Raw genomic sequence first — 24,846 nt, 5'->3', positions numbered from 1 at the left:
ATACATGTTTCCCACATCAATCTACACACAATACCCCATAATGACAAAGCATAAACAGGTTTAAAAACAAACAAATCAGAAATACCTTATTTACATAAATATTCAGAACCCAGACCCTGCAATGAGACTCGAAATTGAGCTCAGGTGCATCCTGTTTTCATTGATCATCCTTGAGATGTTTCTACAACTTGATTGGAGTCCACCTGTGGTAAATTCAATTGATGGACATGATTTGGAAAGGCTGTCTATAAAACACCTGTCTATATAATGTCCCACAGTTGGCAGTGTATGTCAGAGCAAAAACCAAGCCAAGAGGTCGAAGATATTTTCAGCAGAGCTCCGAGACAGGATTGTGTCAAGACATAGATGAGGAATTTTACATTTTTAAAATGTTACCTTTATTTAACTAGGCAAGTCAGTTAAGAACACATTCTTATTTACAATGATGGCCTAGGAACAGTGGGTTAACTGCCTTGTTCAGGGGCAGCATAACAACATATTTTTACCTTGTCAGCTCAGGGACTCGATCTAGCAACATTTCGGTTACTGGCCCAATCCTCTAACCACTAGGAAGGGTACCAAAACATTTCTGCAGCATTGAAGGTCCCCAAGAACACAGTGGCCTCCATCATTCTTAAATGGAAGAAGTTTGGAACCACCAAGACTCTTCCTAGAGCTGGCCACCCTGCCAACCTGAGCAATCGGGGGGGAAGGGCCTTGGTCAGGGAGGTGACCAAGAACCCGATGGCTCCAGAGTTCCTCTGTAGAGATGTGAAAATCTTGCAGAAAGACAACCATCTCTGCAGCACTCCACCAATCAGGCCTTTATGGTAGAGTGGCCAGACGAAAGCCACTCCTCAGTAAAAGGCACGACAGCCCACTTGGAGTTTGCCAAAAGGCACCTAAAGGACTCTCAGACCATGAGAAACAAGATTCTCTTGCTCAAGATTCTCAATTCTTGACACAAACCGGTGTACCTGGCACCTACTACCATGCCACATTCAAAGGCACTTAAATATTTTGTCATGCCCATTCACTCTCTGAATGGCACACATACACAATCCATATCTCAATTGTTTCAAGGCTTAAAAATCATTATTAACCTGTCTCCCCTTCATCTACACTGATTGAAATGGAATTAACAAGTGACATCAATAAGGGATCATAGCTTTTACCTGGATTCACCTGGTCGGTCTATGTCATGGAAAGAGCAGGTGTCCTTAATGTTTTGTACACTCAGTGTACAAAGGTTCACTCAATTAGCACGTCAGCTAATATTTTTTCGATTGGTAAATTTGTCTAGCCAGCTATCTATACTTGTAGTAATGATGGTCGAATTACTTACTGGGGCCCACTTTTTTCTTAGTCACTAACTCAGATATCATAAAAAATGACAAATTGTTTTGAATTGCAGCAAACCTGGTTTAAACGGCATCATGTTCTATATTCCTCATTACAATATGGGTATAATTGCAGGAAATTGGGTATAATTGCAGGAAATTAACTCTTAAAACTTATTTTTTCTTCTTTCCTCTCAATAAAGGGGGTTCTCTAAAGTGTTTTACTCACAAGTTGGGGGGTATGGATGTGTGGGTATGGATGTGGGTATGCAGACCCGTGAGCCACTGTGGCCCCTCTTGATGAGTTCAGCTTTGTTGTGGCCCCCACACTCATCAAAGTTGCCCATCCCTGGTCTAGATAACCTAACTTATTTAAGTAAAGCGGCCTATACATTTTTATAGGAAGTAAACAATCATTCTGCCTATTATGAAGACATGGGGTGTGTTTGTAAATTCACTCTGGATTGTCAGAGAGCGCTCTGGGAGTTTGTAAATTCAGAGCGTTGTCAGATTGTCTGTTAGTAAATTCAGAGCGTTTCGCTCACTGAGCATTCAGAGAGCACACTGGACTCTTTGACTGTGGAGTAAGGGAAAGGGTAAGGAAAAGGGGGATACCTAGTCAGTTGTACAACTGTTGTACAACTTCACCTGAAATGCATCTTCCGCATAGGGTTGATCAGTGCGCTCTGACCTCATAACGTCAGTCAAGCACCCAAGCTAACTGATTAAAATTGGCTTGAAAACCTTACTCTGACCATTTTCCTCACCCTGGCAGAGCTGATTAGGCTGTTTTCATGTGATCTAGAGCGTTGGTGACTGTAACCGAGCTGCTGGCAACAATTTAATACATTTTTTTTGCTGACATTTACTGACACCGGTCATATTCAACGGGCGTTGCGTGTTTGTAAATTCATCAGTTATTCTGCCCTCTGAGTGAATTTACGAACGCACCCATATTATGATGACAGTGCTATGTACACAAGCAGCTTTAATCAAGCCTAATTATTAGCGTGAACTCAACACAATGATGAGTGTTAATAGGCTCATTGGGTATTGACCAGATTAATAACATGTTAAATATCATTATTTATTTAATTTTTATTTAACCTTTATTTAACTAGGCAAGTCAGTTAAGAACAAATTCTTATTTACAATGATGGCCTACTGGGAAACAGTGGGTTAACTGACTTGTTCAGATTTGTACCTTTTCAGCTCAGGGATTCGATATACTAAACAGTGTACAATGGTCAGCATGGAGGATTTTAAAGGGATTGTTTACATTACAAGTTGACCAAGAGGTCATATAGGGTCAGATTGTTAAATAAGATCCAGTATTCACCATTCCAGTGTGCTCTATTTCAGAATGAACTGGATCCATGCAACATTAAGTAAAGTGGAGCAAATTAGTCTTCTGAAAGCTTTTTAACATACCTTTTTGTTTAGTTTATCACACATACAGTAAAAGTGGAATAGAGAGCAGATTTAGGATTTAAGGTTTAGATTTGTAGAAGATCAAAGGGACTTCTGATTGACCTTGCCAGCCATTATTAGAATGTTCATGTTTGTTCCTCGTCAAACTGGATCATGGATTGTGTGTGTGTGCGCACGCGCTCGTTCCTGTGATCATGTGACTGAGGGGTGTTTAACAACATGACCAGGGAAACATCAATGTGAGGGCTGCCTGCCAGGACTCTGTGTTCTCAGGCCATGGGAACACTTCCCCACTAATATTTTGACAGCAAAAAAAAATAAAAAAATACACAAAACAACCAAGACCAATGTTGGCCTACATACAAAAAAGGAAACTGTTACTAGGAAAGACCTTCAAGTTCTAAGCACTGAGAAGCAAACTCAATAACACATGACAATCAGGTCAGATGTGAGTCAATTTGTTGCCAATTGTGATTGCTAGAACTGTGGAAATTTCCCTAAACAAATGTCTCAAGTGGAAACACTCAAGTTAAAATTATTGGGCTAATCATAGCAAATCTGTGTGTGTGTGAGTATGTATGGTATTTTGTGTGCAGCTTATATCCTGAAGTGTATTCAAACATTTGAAACAAATGAGACTCTAGGCCAGTAAGTGGATATAGCCTAAGATTTATTTATCACGTTATGGAGGATACACGGTTCATTGAAACATTGAAAACATATAAAAGTGGTAAAAGGAAAACTATGTATAAACATTCAATAAATATGAAAGAATGTTTATTATATACCGTACAGACAGGTACTATGGAGTAGTTATGCCAATGAGGCATTTAGTTAAAAAATTATTCTATGCTTTGTACAAATATCAACCATCAGTTTTCATAATATTTAAGTTTAATACCAACATTTCAGGTTAGCTCCAAATAATATAAGATGCTATGTTTTCTCAACAGTTTGGCAAATATCTCAAAGAAACACAAAAAATGTAAATAACACAAATTCACAAAGATACACATACTGTAATAACCGACAGATAATGATGATGAATATAACTGTGTATCATCATTTTCCAAATATCTGCAATTAGTTTTGCACATTCCCCTTCACCGATAATAGCATTTTTAGTGTTAAGTTTCTAAATATTGAATGGGTTAAAAATTAAGACAATATTCAAAAATTAAATTAAGTAGTAGTGTATTGTCACGGATCATTGTCAACAAAGCTTACATCAGATTAAGTAAACAAATGATTAATTCATAAAACTGTATGAAAAGAAAAACCCTGATCCCACAAAACCAATAATACTATTTTTTTGTTTTCTTTAAGACTGTAAGTTGAAACACAGCACACCCACAATGGTCATATCATCATATAAGACTCATGTTGTCCAAAGCCATATATTTATATTCTCAGTAAAGAGCTCTGGGGCTGCCTGCATATATCAAGCTTCTCAGAATAGAAGTGCTGATCTAGGATCAGGTCTCCCCCCTGTCAAGTTAAAGTTATTCATTATGATCTAAAAAGGCAACACTTATCCCAAATCAGCACTCCTACTCTGAGACGCTTGATACATACGGCCCTTGTCTCCTCTTCACTATCTGCATGCTGAACTCCAGACAAGGTGAGGAGTCTCTCACTCGCTCTCTCCCTCTTCTAATCTCTCTCTCCTCTAACCCATTCTTTCCTCTCCTCCTCTCAGGGCTCTCAGGCGGAGGAAGACACACTCTGCTTGTAGACAGCATGGTATGCATTACGGAGCAGCACATAGGGGAAGCAGGACTCCAGAAGGTCCATGGTCAAGAACGGGGACTCCTGCACAATCTGGTAGAGAGAACACATGGATGGATATGGATAGAACCTAAAATAACCACTGTGAGAATGTCTCAAATAGCTTCCCATTCCCTATATATTGCAGTACTTTAGACCAGTGTGTTCTATATTATGCCAGTTCCCCTACAGGATAAAAACTGTGGGTGATTCTTCCTTCTTTCCACCCTGGTTGTCTTTCTATTCAAAAACCTCCCTCCATTACAATATTCTTCAAAGTCAAGTAATTACAAATCCTACAGACCAGTAAGCCCCTCTGATCAACAGACAATACATGTGTATGCATGACTGCATATGTAACTTTCAATACACAGTCAAATAAAATAGTGCTCTGTTCATTTTCAAGTCGAAAGAGGTTTGCGATTCTCTTTATTTTATTTCTGCTTTGGGCTGGCCAGAGACTAATGAGAATGTTGACCTTAGAACAAGTATATTACATGTGTTATATGGTAGCTAGATGATGTGACAACGTGTTAGATGATAGCTAGATGATGTGACAACGTGTTAGATGGTAGCTAGATGATGTGACAACGTGTTAGATGGTAGCTAGATGATGTGACAACGTGTTAGATGGTAGCTAGATGATGTGACAACGTGTTAGATGGTAGCTAGATGATGTGACAACGTGTTAGATGGTAGCTAGATGATGTGACAACGTGTTAGATGGTAGCTAGATGATGGGACAACGTGTTAGATGATAGCTAGATGATTTTGACAACGTGTTAGATGATAGCTAGATGATAGTTATAGGATGTTTCACTGTGTTAATGTTAGTTAGAGGATGTGACACTGTGTTATGATAGCTAGGTGATAGTTAGATGATGGGGCAACGTGTTAGATGATAAGTTAGATGTGACACTGTGCTATGATAGCTAGGTGATAGTTAGATGATGGGACAACATGTTAAGATGGTAGCGAGATGATAGTCAGAGGATGTGACAACATTTAGATGATAGTTAGATGTGACACTGTGCTATGATAGCTAGGTGATAGTTAGATGATGGGACAACATGTTAAGATGGTAGCGAGATGATAGTCAGAGGATGTGACAACATTTAGATGATAGTTAGATGTGACACTGTGTTATGATAGCTAGGTGATAGTTAGATGATGAGACAACTTGATAGCTAGAGTAGGCATAACTTTATCATTCTTAGTCATTCGGTTTGATATAGTATCGTAAATTAATAGTATATGACTCTCTTAAATGACTTTCCCAGGTCTCCCTTTGGGAAATAGTTATTCTGACCTTAACGGGACTTAAATAAAGGTTAAATAGAACATGATGTGTGTTGTAGTTTAGTCCGGATCCCAAATGGCACCCTATTCCTTATATATGGAATAGGGTACCATTTGGGACACACTCATACAGTATGTGACTCACCATGTCCAGGAGCAAGTAGACAGATTCTCTGTTCCTTGTTGTGGTTTTGTCAGTCTCCTGGCCGATCTTCAACAAACTGGAGGAGGCAAGCTGCACAGGAGAGAAAGAACAAATGAAATCAGATTTTTTTGTTGTCCAGTACTAAGCTTTATCTGTGCCTGGGGAAACCGACCCTGAAAGTGTAGAAGCACTTGTGTCTCTTTCCATCAGTTTTACAATGTTACTGGACATTTAAAGTCTTTAACACAGTCACTATGAATAACCCCAAACCACCAGTTTACCATTCTAAACTTGCCATGTGGGTTCAGCTTTGACACATGGATTTAAACACAGCATTTCAAAGAGGACCTGGCTTGGGCTGTGTCTCACATGGTTTCAGATGGGAAACAGCACTAAAGATTTCAACACTGTTATAGTAATACATTATTGGAACACAATTAAAAGCAACAGGACATTGAGGAATAATTCCAATGGAAATACATAGAGGGGAAAACAAGGTTAGTGGGTCGCTGTGCCCTCCCCCTCAGCAATGCAGAAAAATCACTAGTCATGCAGAAAAATTCATTTAAGATATTAAAATAAAAATGATTTAGAATCACAGAAGGTTTATGGAACATTAATGTTTTTAAATCCTGGTTATGAAAATAAAAAATTATCCTGCCTTTTCCCACATTGTGTGTATTTAAACATGGATGCGTCCCAAATAGAACCCTATTCCCTACATAGTGCACAACTTTTGATGCAGGCCCAAATAGAGAATAAATATAAAACAGATGAAGGAAGAGAGCTGCTTATAATAAATAATTAAAAAGGGTGAAGATAAATGTGTGGTATAAACCAAATGGACTATCACTATAAAACGTACTGCGAGGAACTCTTTGAGGCGGTCCTCGATGCTGCCCTTGTGGATGGTGAATAAAGCTGCAGCGATCTGGTTTATAGCTTTAGCCAGACAGTGGATGTTGTTGCAGTGACCTGTGAAAGGATGACAGACAAGAAGATATTAGTGTCTCAACTATGTCTTTAAACACTGTGGGTAAAACGGTCTACTGTATCTCACAGCTCTGTTAACAAGGACGATTATGAAGGAACCATATCAATAAGTATAACAACAAATGTCATAGAACATATAATATACATAGAACATATACTTCATGTATCTAAGAACAGGTACCTTGGATAGCAGGGCTATACTGGGACATGACGTTGCTTGCCAAGGTGGGCATAGAGACCGCCACAAAGACCATCAGCAGGCACGCTATCTTGTACTCTTCCTCCGGACTGATGTTCTCTGTTACCAAAGAAAGCAAATGTCCGTTAACACCATCAGGGGGATCTATTATGGATATTATCCAAAAATGAAGACCCTCTAGCCAAGACAAACTGCATTATGGCTCCCTAATTAACTGTAATTTATATTTACAGGACTGGGAGGGGATTCAACTATGTGGACCCAATAAGGGGTAGGCGTGCCTCCCAAATGGCCCAGGTCAAAAGTAGTGCACTACATAGGGAATAGGGTGGCATTTGTGACACATACGAGGAGATGAGGTTGAGGGTTGATAACTATTTTGAAAGTAAACGGAGGTTTGTATAAAAACAGCCGCGGTGTATAACAGAAATTTCTTCACTGGCCAAAAGGCCCCCAGGGCTCTTAGTAGCTCTGAGTTAAAACAATGTTATTTAGTATTTTCCTTAGAGCAACAGAGAGGGGTTGGGAACTTGAGGAGAGCCATTGGCGTCGTCCTAAATGGCACCCTATTCCCTATATAGTGCAATACTTTTGACCAAACCCCTATATATGGGTTGGGTGCCATTTCGGATGCGCCCAGAGAGGAATCTCTAGTAATAAGGTGCCATTTGGGAAGCACACTAGGGCCCATTTGTGCACTATATAGGGAATTGTTGGGTGCAGAAATTGGACTGGACTTTGTGGATAAGGCTGCAGGCTACATGACTTGACAACTTAATACCAGTGTGCATAAGCATCAACATGTCCAAATGTTACCTAAACAAATGCCTGGCCTATCTGTTGCGATTCTGAAATTGGCAGGACGTATTTATTTTTCATTTATGAAAACTTTTATTTTGACTACAGAGTGGAATGCAGTTCTAATGCTTGTCCAACTCTCACGCTCTCTGACATGATCGACAGATTACTTTTCAAACTGTGAGATTTCAACAGTGAGTCAGTTATCCCTTTACACAGCATGTGGACATGGAACTCAGGCTATGAGGCATATGAGTAATAGTCATCATTTCAGCTAAACAACTTAACATACACTACATGACCACAAGTATGTGGACACCTGCTTGTCAAACATCTCATTCCAAAATCATGGGCGACATTATGGAGTTGGTCCCCTCTTTGCTGCTATAACAGCCTCCACTCTTCTGGGAAAGCTTTCCACTAGATGTTGGAACATTGCTGCGGGGACTGGTTTCCATTCAGCCACAAGAGCATTAGTGAGGTCGGGCACTGATGTTGGGCGATTAGGTCTGGCTCTCAGTGGGTGTTCTATTTTATCCTAAAGGTGTTCGATGGGGTTGAGGTCAGGGCTCTGTGCAGGCCAGTCAAGTTCTTCCACACCGATCTCGGCAAACTATTTCTGTATGGACCTCGCTTTGTGCACGGGGGCATTGTCATGCTGAAACAGAAAAGGGCCTTCCTAAAACTGTTGCCACAAAGTTGGGAGCACAGAATCGTCCACAATGTCATTGTATGCTGTAGTGTTAAAATGTCCCTTCACTAAAACTAAGGGGCTTAGCCCGAACCATGAAAAACAGCCCCAGATCATTATTCCTCTTTCATCAAATTTGTTGGCACTATGTATTAGGGAAGGTAGCGTTCTCCTGGCATCGGCCAAACCCAGATATGTCCGTCGGACTGCCAGATGGTGAAGCATGGCGGCGAGCTTTACATCACTCCAGCCGCCGATTGGCATTGCGCATGGTGATCTTAGGCTTGTGTGTGGCTGCTCGGCCATGGAAACCCATTTCATGAAGCTTCCGGACAGTTCTTGTGCTGACGTTGGTTCCAGAGACAGTTTGGAACTCGGTAGTGAGTGTTGCAAACGAGTACAGATGATTTTTACGCGCTACGCGCTTCAGCACTCGGCAGTCCCGTTCTCTGAGCTTGTGAGGCCTACCACTTTGCGTCTGAGCCGTTGTTGCTCCTAGACATTTCCACTTCACAATAACAACTCTATCAATGGGTGTGGCTGAAATTCACGAATCCACTCATTTGAAGGGGTGTCCACATACTTTTGTATATATAGTGTATGTGTCCAGATTTCTCAATTGAGGCTTAAGTCAAATGTTATTTTCATATTTTATAAAAGTACAAAATGGTATAATACACTGTAGTTGGAGGAAACATGGGAGAAGTTGATAATCATGTTATTCAACATATGAGAAAATGCTCTTGAAAGATTTTGAAGAGATTTTCACACTTCCTAGAGAGCGCTTCTTTGTTTATATTCATTCAGCACCGTTCACACCCTCTTAAGGCTTAGCCCCACCCCACCCACGTAAACACGTGTGAGTCAGCATGGCATTGTCCTCCAGAAAGTAAGTCTCTCTACTTAAACCCAGCTAAATTTAGGGAGCTGTAGCAACACTTTTGCAGTTGTCCATAGCTATATCTTTCCAAAAAATCTGCGGTAGCAAAGATGATCTATATACTAACTAGGAAAGCTCCCATTCTGTAGACAGAACCCTGTGACATGACAGACCAATCAGGACTCATATCTCAGGATGGCCAAACACTCCTTATCTCAGCCAATCATGACTGTTATGGGTATACTTGTCATCGGCAAGGACTAGGGAGTTTTTTTAGGATAAAAATAAAAAGAATACAGCTAAGCAAAGTAAAAATACTAGAGAAAAACCCAGTTCTGTTTGCTTTCCAACAGACACTGGGAGACAAATTCACCTTTCAGCAGGACAATAAGCAGGACTTAAAGCACAAGGCCAAATATACACTGGAGTTGCTTACCAAGATGACATTAAATGTTCCTGAGTGGCCGTACTACAGTTTTAACTTAAATTGTCTTGAAAATCTATTAAGATTCTAAAATGGCTGTCTATGGTGCATCCTATCTCACCTGACTTCTGAGAGGAGAGGGCCACCACTAAGGCAGGATCTATCTCACAGGGCAGACCTGCTGCAGATGACAGCTCATACACATTCATGGCCACCTGATGATCAACAGAGACATAAAGGACATCAGAGAATCAGACTGCTTCAAACACAATAGCCATTCATATATAATATTCATAATTATATAGCTATGCCACTTAGCAGATGCTTAAATCCAAAGAAATTTACAGTACAATGTATGTGTATGTGAACCTTGTGGGACTTAGTATTCTTATGTGATCCATGTCAGAACTAAACCCACAACCTTGACCACATTAAGCTTAATTTAAAGGTCCTACTGTGTCTCTCACCTTCATGTCGGTCTCTCTTGGAATGTGATCCTTGAAATCCTCCACTGAGCTCACCAGGAATGGGATGTGGCAGGACAACACCTGGTGACAAGAAGAGGATCATGCTTTATTTCAATACAATGACAGAAATATTAAATTCAACTAACTTTGGCATAGGGTGTAATATGAGAAAACCAGCTTGAGACCGATCAAAATAATTGTGTACTGTATTGTGTCAATATATGATGCCATTCAAGTTGTGGAAAGTTAAAGGGCCGACATACATCTCGGAGTGCCTCCTGAGCAAGGGATCGGAATGAGAGGATGACTCCGATGATGGTCATCCGTTTCAGAACACTGTCGACTGCTGTAACACCAAGACAAAGAACATGCAAGTCTCACAGACAACTGACATGTCTCTAGTCATTTTACAGGTATACAAATTAGACTAAGGTGTTTTGTTATGTCACTTTTTCCCTTCTGCAGCCATAACCAAAACCATGTAGGCAGAACAGTACTATGGGAGAAATGTATATGTTGCTTATTTGGACTTGGCAGCACTGAGCCTTGTGTCTGTCTGGCCCAGGAAAACTCTGACCAGGCCAATATAAATACAGAGTACCCACATGAGAGCTTCTTGAACAGAGAAGCCATGTGTTCAGGCTTGTCAAAGCTGGTCCTCATCTGGGTCAGAATCTCAACGTTGTCCACCACCAGTTTCTGAGGAGAGGAGAAGAAGAATGAGTTGTGGGAGAGGAGTAGAAGTGGGAGAGTGAGAGAGCCTCCTAAGTGGTGAGGGGATTATTTGGGGAATCAACTAGGGATCCTAATTCCAAAGACTTTCCCCTTCTTTCGCACAACAGGAAAAGGCCCTTACCATCAACAGATGGTGCACTATGCAGGGGATCTTACAAATGTTTGTCCCAAATGCCACCCTATTCCCTATATAGTGCACTACTTTTGGCCAGAGCCTATATACTGCACTACCTTTGGCTCTGGTCAAAAGTAGTGCATGATGGGCTCTGATCAAAAGTACTGCACTATGTAGGGAATAGGGTGTCATTTGGGATGCATACAAAATTAGAAGCCTGTACTTTTTTTGCGATGGGTGTCTTGGCGCAATGTTCAGGCAGTCATGTGTGCAGCTCACAATGGGTTGCATGCTTTCTACTTGTTCAGTTTGCTTTGAGAGCGTTCGCCGACAACGTGTTTTGTGTTAAGTCATTTGATGAACATGGCTTGGTTTGTACAGAGACTGAATAAAACCAATGCTTTATTCCTACATCTGATTGTGAATCAGACAGAAACATATTTTATTTTCACAAATTGCTTTCAGAAGGGAAGGGAAACGTTTGCATGTTAGAGAATAATAAATATGTGCCAGCGCTACGTTCCAACACTAATGTGTGCTCTAGAGTAAAATACCAATTATATTATAATCTAAAGAACCGTTTTAAAAAAAGGTCATAATATCTTGTCAGCCTGCTGCAATAAAATTAAATAGTACCCACAAAACACCAGTCTCAAAGTCAACAGTGAAGAGGCGACTTCAGGATGCTGGCCTTCTAGGCAGAATTGCAAAGAAAAAGCCATATCTCAGACTGGCCAATAAAAAGAAAAGATTAAGATGGGTAAAAGAACACAGACACTGGACACGAACTCTGTCTAGAAGGCCAGCATCCGGAGTCGCCTCTTCACTGTTGACGTTGAGACTGGTGTTTTGCGGGTACTATTTAATGAAGCTGCCAGTTGAGGACTTGTGAGGATTCCGTTTCTCAAACTAGACACTCTAATGTACTTGTCCTCTTGCTCAGTTGTGCACCGGGGCCTCCCACTCCTCTTTCTAGTCTAGTTAGAGCCAGTTTGCACTGTTCTGTGAAGGGAGTAGTACACAGCGTTGTACGAGATCTTCAGTTTCTTTGGAATTTCTCGCATGGAATAGCCTTCATTTCTCAGAACAAGAATAGACTGATGAGTGTCAGAAGAAAGTTATTTGTTTCTAGCCATTTTGAGCCTGTAATTTAACCCACAAATGCTGATGCCCCAGATATTCAACTACTCTAAAGAAGGCCAGTTGTATTGCTTCTTTAATCAGCACAAAAGTTTTTATCTGTGGTAACATAATTGCAAAAGGGTTTTCTAATGATCAATTAGCCTTTTAAAATGCTAAATTTGGAGTAGCTAACATAACGTACCATTGGAACACAGGAGTGATGGTTGCTGATAATGGGCCTCTGTACACCTATGTACAGTGGGGCAAAACAGTATTTAGTCAGCCACCAATTGTGCAAGTTCTCCCACTTAAAAAGATGAGAGAGGCCTGTAATTTTCATCATAGGTACACTTCAACTATGACAGACAAAATGAGAGAAAAAATCCAGAAAATCACATTGTAGGATTTTTAATGAATTTATTTGCAAATTATGGTGGAAAATAAGTATTTGGTCACCTACAAACAAGCAATATTTCTGGCTCTCATAGACCTGTAACTTCTTCTTCAAGAGGATCCTCTGTCCTCCACTCGTTACCTGTATTAATGGCACCTGTTTGAACTTGTTATCAGTATAAGACACCTGTCCACAACCTCAAACAGTCACACTCCAAACTCCACTATGGCCAAGACCAAAGAGCTGTCAAAGGACACCAGAAACAAAATTGTAGACCTGCACCAGGCTGGGAAGACTGAATCTACAATAGGTAAGCAGCTTGTTTTGAAGAAATCAACCATGGGAGCAATTATTAGGAAATGGATGACATACAAGACCACTGATAATCTCCCTCGATCTGGGGCTCCACACAAGATCTCACCCCGTGGGGTCAAAATGATCACAGGATGGTGAGCAAAAATCCCAGAACCACACGGGGGGACCTAGTGAATGACCTGCAGAGAGCTGGGACCAAAGTAACATCACTGCTCTAGAGGAGATCTGCATGGAGGAATGGGCCAAAATGCCAGCAACAGTGTGTGAAAACCTTGTGAAGACTTACAGAAAACGTTTGACCTCTGTCATTGCCAACAAAGGGTATATAACAAAGTATTGAGATAAACTTTTGTTATTGACCAAATACTTATTTTCCACCATAATTTGCAAATAAATTCTTAAAAATCCTACAATGGGATTTTCTGAATTTTTTTTTCTCATTTTGTCTGTCATAGTTGAAGTGTACCTATGATGAAAATTACAGGCCTCTCTCACCTTTTTAATTGGGGGAACTTGCACAATTTTTGGCTGACTAAATACTTTTTTGCCCCACTGTAGATATTCCATTAAAAATCAGCAATTTCCAGCTACAATTATCATTTACAACATTAACTATGTCTACATTGTATTTCTGATCAATTTGATGTTATTTTAAATGGACAAAAACATGGAAATTTCTAAGTGACCCCAAACTTTTGAATGGTAGTGTAGATCTATTAGGACTGATTTTGCTGCTAATTTAGATGTATTAGTCTGGCTAGCTGCTTTCACAACACTTATCACTAACACTAAATTAATTTAGTGTCAGTCACTTAGCAGTTAGAGGATACCAGTAATCCACACTGCCTCTGTTCTGCTGTGGGTCTGGTTCTGTTTCCAGGGGAAAACTCTGCTTCTGGAAAGACCCTCTAACCTCTAATGACTCATACTGCCAAGGCTTCATCTGAAATAGCACCCTATTCCCTATATAGTTCACTACTTTTGACCAGATCCCATAGGAGACCACCATAGGACCCAGGTCAAAATATGTGCAATATATAGGGCTCTCAAACTCAACTCTGGACCCCAAAGTCAGTTCCACTGCATTTTTTCATTGTTCCCCTTTAATCAGGGACTGATTTAGACCTGGGACACCAGGTGGGTGCAATTACTTATCAGGTAGAACATAAAACCAGCAGGCTCTGGACTTCGTAGGGTAAGAGTTTAATACCCCTGATATAGGGGATAGGGTCGCATTTCGGATGCACACTAAGAATTATAGAAGAGAGAAACCAGGGCTGTGTTCTTTAGGCACCAAAAGGAACAAACCTGTCCAAAACAGGGGACAGACTTTCTGGAAGTGTGCAATAAGAAATGCTAAATGTATTTAATATTTTGCTACGAGGTGCCCTAATGAACATGACCCAGCCTGACCTGGGTTAACCCTGGATGACCTCTACCATTAACCCTTGATCTCTGTGACCCAAGTGACTCCTCACCTTGAGCTCGGCCACCTGGGAGGAGATGTGCCACATGAGGCTCTCACTGAGGAACTTCATCCCATAGGGCCCCAGCAGCTCCGACAGGGACCGCATCTCTGAAAAGAAGAGAAGAAGAAGAAAATAGGAATAAGATGACTTTATTGCCCAATACGTCCATGAATGACCGGTGGTCTACTTTAATCCAACCCATCCAACACAAGGTCATGGAAATGTTCTGTCATCTACTGTCTACTTTTTGTTGGCTTGAATGTTGCTATGGCTATAAACACAGTTTAAATATTCTAAGTAGTAAATCATTACTCATACTCTCAGTACCATGAGTCTATTGGTGTCTAAAAGGACAGCATAACTTACCTGAGATATCAGAGTATTCCTCTGCATTGAAGGTGAGCTCGTTCTCCGTAGGTAGGTTGACAAAAGCCTTCATGGCTGGGAAGTAAGCTATGTGTCCGTTGCTAACTTGGCGCAGTAAAGTCTCCAGATACCTGTAGTACAGAGAGAATGTATGGCTTGTCATGTTGGTGGTTATCTGATGGAATAGAAGGCATGATCAAGGCTGGTATTCAAACAACCCAGATGAACAACCTGCGCACTGCGATAGACTTTTAAAGGCAATTTCTCAGATGTTCACAGAGACCACGTTCATCGCAGATGTCGGCTCAAGCAGAAGTCACCATTCAAACTCAATCGCAGTGCACAGGACATTTACCTGCGTTGGTTTGAATCAAGGCTCAGAGCTGTTATTCTCAAACAGACAGAAAGTGGAAATTCATATTGTTTTGTGAATGTATTCCAGTTGGTGAAGAGGCAAGTGATTGGTTGGTTGGTTGGGGTTAGGAGGTTAAGGTTAGGTGGTTAGGAGGTTAGGGTTAAGAAGTTAAGGGGTTAGGACTCACCAGTTGGTGTAGAGGCTAGTGATGGTTGGTTCTCCGTGACTGTCCAGATGTTGTGTCTGCTGCAGCAGCACGTTGTTGAACACCCTGGTGATATCTATCTGAACATAGTTCTCTATGCTCTGGAGCACAGTCATGTAAGCCCTGACACTGGTCAGCAGCTCAGACGGTTTGGCTATCTCCTGGGTCGCTTGGTTATACATGGTCATCCCCACGATAGACCTAGAGATGGAACGAAACAGGATCAATCTGTCAATCAATCTAGAGCAGTGGTCACCAACGTTTGAGGCAAGATCACTTTCTGAGTCAAAATGCAAGCCAAGATCTACCGTAATTTTTTTTTTTATACATGACTTAAAAACGTAAGCCTATGCAGCAACATTACCCTATTAAAAACGGGGTTGATGAGATTTGTGCAGTAGGTTATAGGCCCAAAACCTTATCACCCCATATTGGCTTTGCTTGAATTGCTCTGCCAATGCATTGTTGTTCTTCTCAGACAAAAAAAAGAAATCTACATTTGAGGTAGGCTGGTAATAGATCAGTTGTTGTATTACTTGTGAGGCACAGCTGAGTGAGCATACATTTAAATCATTAGCTTTTTTATTTTACTGGGCTGATGGTGCCTGCATCTGCTGGTCAGTCTTAGCGGAGGGAGAGAACAGCAGACTGAGGGTCCGCCTCTCAACGTCCTTCTGCTGTCCCTTTCCTCCACTGACACTAACCAAAAAGGGACGCAGTCTTTCAGCTGATGGTGAAACTCGAGTCACAACGCATTATTTCTGCCTCATGCACAAATGAATGTTGTTACTCCTATGACCAGAGAAATTGAAATATTCCTTGATATAAAAATTTGCCCAAGCTGCTAATAATAATAACAACGCAAGCCTATAGATACACTTTCCTACTCATTCATTGCAGCTGCAGTGCTGGTTGTAACGTGAGATGAAGTAGGGAGAACGTGCATTTTATGTTTTAGGTTTATAAAAGAGTTAAATAGAAAGTGTTGATAGTGCTGACTAAGAACTTAAACATGAACTCACTCATAAAAACAGCATCTCTTTGCTGTATTAGTTGACCGTCTCTCTCTGGTCATGGTTTTAAACATTTTGAAATCTCATTGTATTAACTTTGCTGTGGCTTTCTTTTGTGCCTGCAACATTACTGCAGACACGGTAATCTGAGCCATCTGAACGGCCAGTGGTAGGCCTATAGTGCACTTGATTTGCTCCCCCCAGGCCCGCCGGGAAGGCAGTTTGAACCATTTTCATATGTCTCAAGGTACAAAATGGGAACACGTTGCCTACCCAGTGCGCAGGGCAGCTGAATCAGGTGCACCTACCTCCAACAGTATAATTCGCTTATCGTTGTGTTTTTTACAGAGGTGTTTGGCGATCGACTAGGATCTGTCCCAGTCTCAAATCTCTGGAAGACTGAAAGATTTCCCTCAAGAATTTCCCTGTATTTAGCGGCGCCCAGTCACTGCCATTGAAAAACATCCCCACAGCATGATGCGGCCAACACCATGCTTCACTGTGGTGGTCTCGGGGTGATGAGAGGTGTTGGGTTTGTGCCAGATATAGCATTTTCCTTAAGTTTGGGGAGTCTCCCACATGCCTTTTGGCGAAGACCAAACGTGTTTGCTGATCTAGAGCATGATGACCAATTCTTTGCAATTCACTGACAGAGGCTGAGAGGGCGTTGATATTGTCCTGGAAGTAGATATTTAACCGGCAGATCCAAAGGTTAAGGTTAGGCATATAGGAATCAATCAGTCAATATAATGTATTTATAAAGTACTTTTTACATCAGAAAATGGTGCCTGTTAGTTACATGGACTCCAGGGAGTTTGGGCGAGTCTTCAACAATGTTCAACAATGGCTGTATTGTTTTCCCCAATCCCTAACTTTTCCATATTTCTACGTAGATAACTTGGTTGCGCAGCTGAAGGTGTGGAGCAGGCAGATCGGATCAAACATGGCAGGGTTTAAAAACTATGGCGCCTGATCGATCATTAGGAACATTTAGTAATTAGCATTTTTTCTCATCTGTCTGAAGTGTGCTGGGAACTGGGAACATAAGGGCAGTAAAACTTTTATCCTGCGCTGACCTTAAGGAGCAGAGCAGGGCGTAGTGGTAAGTGGCGGTAATAGGGTGTGTGTTTATGTGCATGGTAATAGGCCCAGTGAATGCCTTTGTATGTGTGAGCGTGCCGTTGTGTGTTAATGGTAATAGGCTCTCATATCTGGGAAGCACGGGAGAAGTTCACGGCCCGGGGGAGAGGGGTTAGCCAATGTCACACACACACACACACACACACACACACACACACACACACACACACACACACACACACACACACACACACACACACACACACACACACACACACACACACACACACACAGAGAGAGAGAGGGGCCAGCCAAAGCACATACGTCACAACCCTAACTCCCACAGAGGAAAATACCTGTTCCTCTCCAGCACAATGTTTATTTCATTGGACCGGTCAGGCCCAATTCTGGACGCGCGTCAAAAATCACTCTGATCCCAGAAAACATGTCTGCTGGACCAATAAATCACACAGATAAAATCATAAACCCCTGAGAGGTTTTTTGTTAAACTCTGCCTTGGGATTGTAATTATACTGAACAAAAACATAAATGCAACTTGCAGCAATTTCAAAGATTTTACTGAGTTACAGTTCAAATCAGTCAATTGAAATAAATAAATTAGGCCTAATCTATGGATTTCACATGACTGGGAATACAGATATGCATCTGTCTGTTGGTCACAGATACCTTAAAAAAGGTATTGGCATAGATTAGAAAACTAGTCAGTATCTGGTGTGACCACCATTTGCCTCATGCAGCGCGACATCTCCTTTACATAGAGTTGATCAGGCTGTTGATTGTGGCCTGGAATGTTGTCCCACTCATCTTCAATAGCTGTGCAAAGTTGCTGGATATTGGCGGGAACTGGAACATGCTGTCATACATGTCAATCCAGAGCATCCCAAACATGCTCAATGGATGACATATCTGGTGAGTATGCAGGCCATGGAAGAACTGGGACATTTTCTGCTTCCAGGAATTGTGTACAGATCCATGCGACAAGGCCGTGCATTGTCATGCTGAAACATGAGATGATGGTGGCTGAATGACATGACAATGGGCCTCAGGATCTCGTCACGGTATCTCTGTGTATTCAAATTACAATTGATAAAATGCTATTGTGTTCATTGTCCGTAGCTTATGCCTGCCCATACCATAACCCCACCGCCACCACTCTGGTGGACATTCCTTAAGTCAGCATGCCAATTGCATGCTCCTTCAGACATCTGTGGCATTGTGTTGTGTGACAAAACTGCACATTTTTAGAGTGACCTTTTATTGTCCTTTTATCTTTGTAATGATCATGCTGTTGAATCAGCTTATTGATATGCCACACCTGTCAGGTGGATGGATTATCTTGGCAAACGAGAAATGCTCACTAACAGGGATGTAAACAAATTTGTGCACAAAATGTAAGAGAAATTAGCTTTTTTTATGGAACATTTTTGGGACTTTTTATTTCACCTCATGAAACATGGGACCAACACTTTACATGTTGAGTTTATATTTTTGTTTAGTGTAATATCTACAAATGGATCACAATGTTCCTTGATTTATAACAATAAACTAAGCCTCAATGCCTTTCTGCGTGAGATAATCAATGGATTGGTGTTTGGGGGAGGAGAAGCAAGTTTCATAACTGACCAGCTAACGTTACAACACAGTGGAAACAGAGAGAGAGCAGTCAGACTATCTGCAGGAATTCACCCATAGCCTCCTGTGAAGACTGGTATTGTAATAAAAGAGTGGACACCCTGAGTGTGTTTGTGTGTTCGTGTCCATGTGTGTGTCTGCAAGCACATTTGTGTACTCACTTGGTGAAGCGTATCTCCAGGTGTGAGGTGAGGTACTCCCTAGGAGTGAAAGTGTGTTCCCATATCACCATGTTGGGTACGTAGTTGATGGAGAAACACAGCTCGGACAACGCCGTGTGAAGCTTATCCAGGCTAAGAACACACACACACACATCAGTTAGGCATTAAAACCTCATTTCGTTCAGATTAAAGGGGAAATCTGTGACAGAGCAGATGGATTAAATTCCTCCAGCACCACAGCTACTGTTGTTTTTACACCCCCCTTTTTTGGCTCAGACCTGAATCTATATTATTATACTAGCCCTGCTGGTGGTCTGTTTCTATGTATCTTACTGGATGCTGAGAATTAGGAGTAGAGTCGAGAATTAGGAGTAGAGTCGAGAATTAGGAGTAGAGTCGAGAATTAGGAGTAGAGTCGAGAATTAGGAGTAGAGTCGAGAATTAGGAGTAGAGTCGAGAATTAGGAGTAGAGTCGAGAATTAGGAGTAGAGTCGAGAATTAGGAGTAGAGTCGAGAATTAGGAGTAGAGTCGAGAATTAGGAGTAGAGTCGAGAATTAGGAGTAGAGTCGAGAATTAGGAGTAGAGTCGAGAATTAGGAGTAGAGTCGAGAATTAGGAGTAGAGTCGAGAATTAGGAGTAGAGTCGAGAATTAGGAGTAGCGTAGTATAATAAGCAGGAGGGCAAGTGGTGGAAATATATTTTAGCATGGTATTATTCAAACACAGTGGGAAATAAAGTTTGACCAGGGCCCATACTAGTGCACAATGTAGGGAATAGGATGCCATTTTGGACGCATGTAGACCATGACTTGCAAAACCATCGATTAATAGTGTACTGTTGAAAACATCTGAAAGTGGAGAGGAGGTCATGGAGTGCAGAAGTGGGGGTGGAAGTGGCCATGTCTCTGTGTTTCAGGCCTCTTTCCAAATTTGTCTTTCCTTTATTCCTCGGAATTGGAGGAGAATATCCAAGGTTCCATCCCCGTGGACGTTCTCCAATTTGTTTTGAGAAAGAGGAGAGGACGAATCGAGTAAAGACACATTGGGAAAGAGTCCCTAACCTTACTGAGGGACCCTACAGAGTATACACTACTTACTTGGTGACCAGCAGCCTGTTTTTCCTCATGCTCTCTACTCCAGGCTTCTCTCTCTCAGGCTCGCCTTTCTTCCCCATCTGCTTCTTTGACTTCTTGTTCACCGCCTGACTGATGGTTTTGGCACAATGTTTTGGCAGCAGCTACAACAGGAGCAACAGGAAAACCCCTTTAACACCCACAGACCAATAAGGAATGAAGTGACAAATTATATTTCGAAAGCACTTAGTTGGAACGTGCACAACTTAGGCTATATTGTGTTGTATTTACTGTCTATGACCGAAATAGAATTACGAAAAGTATCTGACTTAAGACCTACAGTTGAAAAACTTAAACGGCTAGTGGATAGGTTCAGTTCCAACATACGAATCAACAAGTTATGCACTCACTGTAAGCCTAAATCACTAGGCCTAAACTGTGTTTGGGAAACGGCCCTTCAGAAATTATAATAAATTAGATGGTTATGGAATGACACAAGCGGTTATGAGAGCAGACCCAGACCCCTCGCTCCAAACCCCTGATTAATTAATCACCATGACAACATGCACTCACCTGGTTGCTTAGCATTAGTGCTGAGCGATTAACCGAAAGGTATTTAAAACAACTAACTGAACAACATTGGTTAAATGATTTGAATTCCATTTAGTTTTGTTTTTTTCTGTGAGCTGAATGTGCACATTGCGCTGAATTTTCTCTAGAGATAAATCAGATCATACATGAACGGTGCGATGTAGTAGGGAGTTGTAGTTTCCAACAAGCCAATGTTCTACATAATTTAGGGCAGAAAATGTGATAATTAGCTTGACCATAATCAATTGCGCGCCTACTTGTCCGGTCTGTGTTTCTTTTACACCCGCTACGTAAGAGACCAGAAGAATGCGCTACATAGAGAGCAGTTGCCTCGAGAGATATTTTTACCTGAAAATACATGATACTTCGAGAGGTATTTTGACCTGAAAATAGAAGATACTTCGAACGGTATTTTGACCTAAAAACACATGATACTTCGAGAGGCATTTTTACCTGAAAATACATGATACTTCGAGAGGCATTTTTACCTGAAAATACATGATACTTCGAGAGGTATTTTTACCTGAAAATACATGATACTTCGAGAGGTATTTTTACCTGAAAATACATGATCTAAGAAGTGATTGATTCAGCAGTCATAAAAGTATGCCTTATTTTACATTGAAGAACTACTAAAATGTTGATTTTATCACAGCATAGGCAGCAGCTTTATAGAGATGACAAAAACTTTAATATTTTATTAAAGTAAAGTAATGTGAATAAATGATGGTTAATAAGTGATAAGCAGTAATGGGCAGTCACTACCATCATGGGACTTTTATTCATTGTTGTATTCTGTGTTATTACAGCATTCAACCCACATAATACATACTGTAGTGCATTAAATGTTTACAAAAAATGTTTAATGAAATCAAAAATCTTGATTATTTTTGAAATAATCGAACCGACTTCAAAAAGCATTTATAGTGCCTTGCGAAAGTATTCGGCCCCCTTGAACTTTGCGACCTTTTGCCACATTTCAGGCTTCAAACATAAAGATATAAAACTGTATTTTTTTGTGAAGAATCAACAACAAGTGGGACACAATCATGAAGTGGAACGACATTTATTGGATATTTCAAACTTTTTTAACAAATCAAAAACTGAAAAATTGGGCGTGCAAAATTATTCAGCCCCCTTAAGTTAATACTTTGTAGCGCCACCTTTTGCTGCGATTACAGCTGTAAGTCGCTTGGGGTATGTCTCTATCAGTTTTGCACATCGAGAGACTGAAATTTTTTCCCATTCCTCCTTGCAAAACAGCTCGAGCTCAGTGAGGTTGGATGGAGAGCATTTGTGAACAGCAGTTTTCAGTTCTTTCCACAGATTCGATTGGATTCAGGTCTGGACTTTGACTTGGCCATTCTAACACCTGGATATGTTTATTTTTGAACCATTCCATTGTAGATTTTGCTTTATGTTTTGGATCATTGTCTTGTTGGAAGACAAATCTCCGTCCCAGTCTCAGGTCTTTTGCAGACTCCATCAGGGTTTCTTCCAGAATGGTCCTGTATTTGGCTCCATCCATCTTCCCATCAATTTTAACCATCTTCCCTGTCCCTGCTGAAGAAAAGCAGGCCCAAACCATGATGCTGCCACCACCATGTTTGACAGTGGGGATGGTGTGTTCAGCTGTTTTGCTTTTACGCCAAACATAACGTTTTGCATTGTTGCCAAAAAGTTCAATTTTGGTTTCATCTGACCAGAGCACCTTCTTCCACATGTTTGGTGTGTCTCCCAGGTGGCTTGTGGCAAACCTTAAACAACACTTTTTATGGATATCTTTAAGAAATGGCTTTCTTCTTGCCACTCTTCCATAAAGGCCAGATTTGTGCAATATACGACTGATTGTTGTCCTATGGACAGAGTCTCCCACCTCAGCTGTAGATCTCTGCAGTTCATCCAGAGTGATCATGGGCCTCTTGGCTGCATCTCTGATCAGTCTTCTCCTTGTATGAGCTGAAAGTTTAGAGGGACGGCCAGGTCTTGGTAGATTTGCAGTGGTCTGATACTCCTTCCATTTCAATATTATCGCTTGCATTGTGCTCCTTGGGATGTTTAAAGCTTGGGAAATCTTTTTGTATCCAAATCCGGCTTTAAACTTCTTCACAACAGTATCTCGGACCTGCCTGGTGTGTTCCTTGTTCTTCATGATGCTCTCTGTGCTTTTAACGGACCTCTGAGACTATCACAGTGCAGGTGCATTTATACGCAGACTTGATTACACACAGGTGGATTGTATTTATCATCATTAGTCATTTAGGTCAACATTGGATCATTCAGAGATCCTCACTGAACTTCTGGAGAGAGTTTGCTGCACTGAAAGTAAAGGGGCTGAATAATTTTGCACGCCCAATTTTTCAGTTTTTGATTTGTTAAAAAAGTTTGAAATATCCAATAAATGTCGTTCCACTTCATGATTGTGTCCCACTTGTTGTTGATTCTTCACAAAAAAATACAGTTTTATATCTTTATGTTTGAAGCCTGAAATGTGGCAAAAGGTCGCAAAGTTCAAGGGGGTCGAATACTTTCGCAAGGCACTGTATCACTACTTAGCATGGACTGTGATTAATCACCATGACAACAGAACCTCACCTGGTCGCTGAGCGTGCATTGCTCGGTGCAGATGTCTGTGATGAGGTTGCGGGCCTGTTTAGCCATTTCATCCAGAAACATGTTGCACAGGGACAGGCTTCGGTCGCCTATGTGGTGCCTCTGTAGGAAGGGAAGAAAATGTTGTTATCTTGGGGAAAGCTACACTATATATACAAAAGTATGTGGACACCCCTTCAAATTGGTAGATTTTGCTATTTCAGCCACACCCGTTGCTGACAGGTGTATAAAATCGAGTACACAACCATGCAATCTCCAAAGACAAAGATTGGCAGGATAATGGCCTTACTGAAGAGCTCAGTGACTTTCAATGTGGCACCGTCATAGGATGCCTCCTTTCCAACAAGTCAGTCTGTCTGATTTCTGCCCTGCTAGAGCTGCCCTGGTCAACACTCACTACAGTTCCAAACTGCCTCTGGACGTAACGTCAGCACAAGAACTGCTCGTTGGGAGCTTCATGAAATGGGTTTCCATGGCCAAGCAGCCACACACAAGCCTAAGATCACCATGCGTAATGCCAAGCGGTAGCTGGAGTGGTATAAAGCTCACCACCATTGGACTCTGGAGCAGTGGAAACGTGTTCTCTGCTGTGAGGAATCCCGCTTCACCATCTGGCAGTCCAACGGACAAATCTGGATTTGGTGGATGCCAGGAGAACACTACCTGCCTGAATGCATAGTGCAAACCTTAACGTTTGGTGGAGGAATAATGGTCTGGGGCTGTTTTTGATGGTTCGGGCTAGGCCCCTTAGTTCCAGTGAATGGAAATCTTAACGCAACAGTATACAATGATATTCTAATGCTCTTGTGGCTGAATGGAAGGAAGTCCCCACAGTAATGTTCCAAGAAGAGAGGAGGCTGTTATAGCAGGAAAGGTGGGACCAACTACATATTAATGCCCATGATTTTGGAATGAGATGTTCGACAAGCAGGTGTCCACATACTTTTGGTCATGTAGTGTATATAGGAGATTGGCTGGTGGTTGCGCAGTAGATGGTTTGGTGAATGGCTGTTTGTTAGCCTGGTCCCAGATCTAATTCCATCAGTAGATGTCATTGCCAAACAGATCTAGAACCTGCGGTTTGTAGGAAGAGATGGTCTGAGTGAACCTGTCATTCATAGGTAGCCAACCCGTAACATTCCCCACTGACCA

The 24,846-nt window shown here is 41.4% G+C and overlaps 1 protein-coding gene across 16 annotated transcripts in view; it reads right to left on the bottom strand.

Moving 5' to 3' along the window:
- Nucleotides 1-3,424: 3,424 nt before the first annotated feature.
- The window catches only part of LOC110520324 (nck-associated protein 1), a 58,991-nt gene continuing 37,569 nt past the window's right edge, over nucleotides 3,425-24,846 (bottom strand). For 12 of the 16 annotated variants that reach the window (XM_036974832.2, XM_036974833.2, XM_021597564.3 and 9 more), the window contains 14 exons: nucleotides 23,677-23,796; nucleotides 20,515-20,654; nucleotides 19,418-19,549; nucleotides 15,493-15,711; nucleotides 14,951-15,081; nucleotides 14,594-14,691; nucleotides 11,040-11,133; nucleotides 10,698-10,780; nucleotides 10,435-10,515; nucleotides 10,089-10,182; nucleotides 7,157-7,273; nucleotides 6,848-6,957; nucleotides 5,983-6,072; nucleotides 3,425-4,592 (listed from right to left, as the gene is read on the bottom strand). In XM_036974832.2, the coding sequence (XP_036830727.1) occupies nucleotides 4,476-4,592; nucleotides 5,983-6,072; nucleotides 6,848-6,957; nucleotides 7,157-7,273; nucleotides 10,089-10,182; nucleotides 10,435-10,515; nucleotides 10,698-10,780; nucleotides 11,040-11,133; nucleotides 14,594-14,691; nucleotides 14,951-15,081; nucleotides 15,493-15,711; nucleotides 19,418-19,549; nucleotides 20,515-20,654; nucleotides 23,677-23,796 (1,626 nt within the window). In that variant the 3' untranslated portion in view covers nucleotides 3,425-4,475. The remainder of the gene's footprint in view (nucleotides 4,593-5,982; nucleotides 6,073-6,847; nucleotides 6,958-7,156; nucleotides 7,274-10,088; nucleotides 10,183-10,434; nucleotides 10,516-10,697; nucleotides 10,781-11,039; nucleotides 11,134-14,593; nucleotides 14,692-14,950; nucleotides 15,082-15,492; nucleotides 15,712-19,417; nucleotides 19,550-20,514; nucleotides 20,655-23,676; nucleotides 23,797-24,846) is intronic. The other 4 variants (XM_090230091.1, XM_090230090.1, XM_090230088.1 and 1 more) reach the window with 1 other exon arrangement.

The sequence above is a fragment of the Oncorhynchus mykiss genome, chromosome 3 (genome assembly GCF_057628025.1).
Source record: "Oncorhynchus mykiss isolate SJ-2025 chromosome 3, ASM5762802v1, whole genome shotgun sequence".
NCBI lineage: Eukaryota > Metazoa > Chordata > Actinopteri > Salmoniformes > Salmonidae > Oncorhynchus > Oncorhynchus mykiss.
This window is presented reverse-complemented; position numbering and strand designations above follow the sequence as displayed.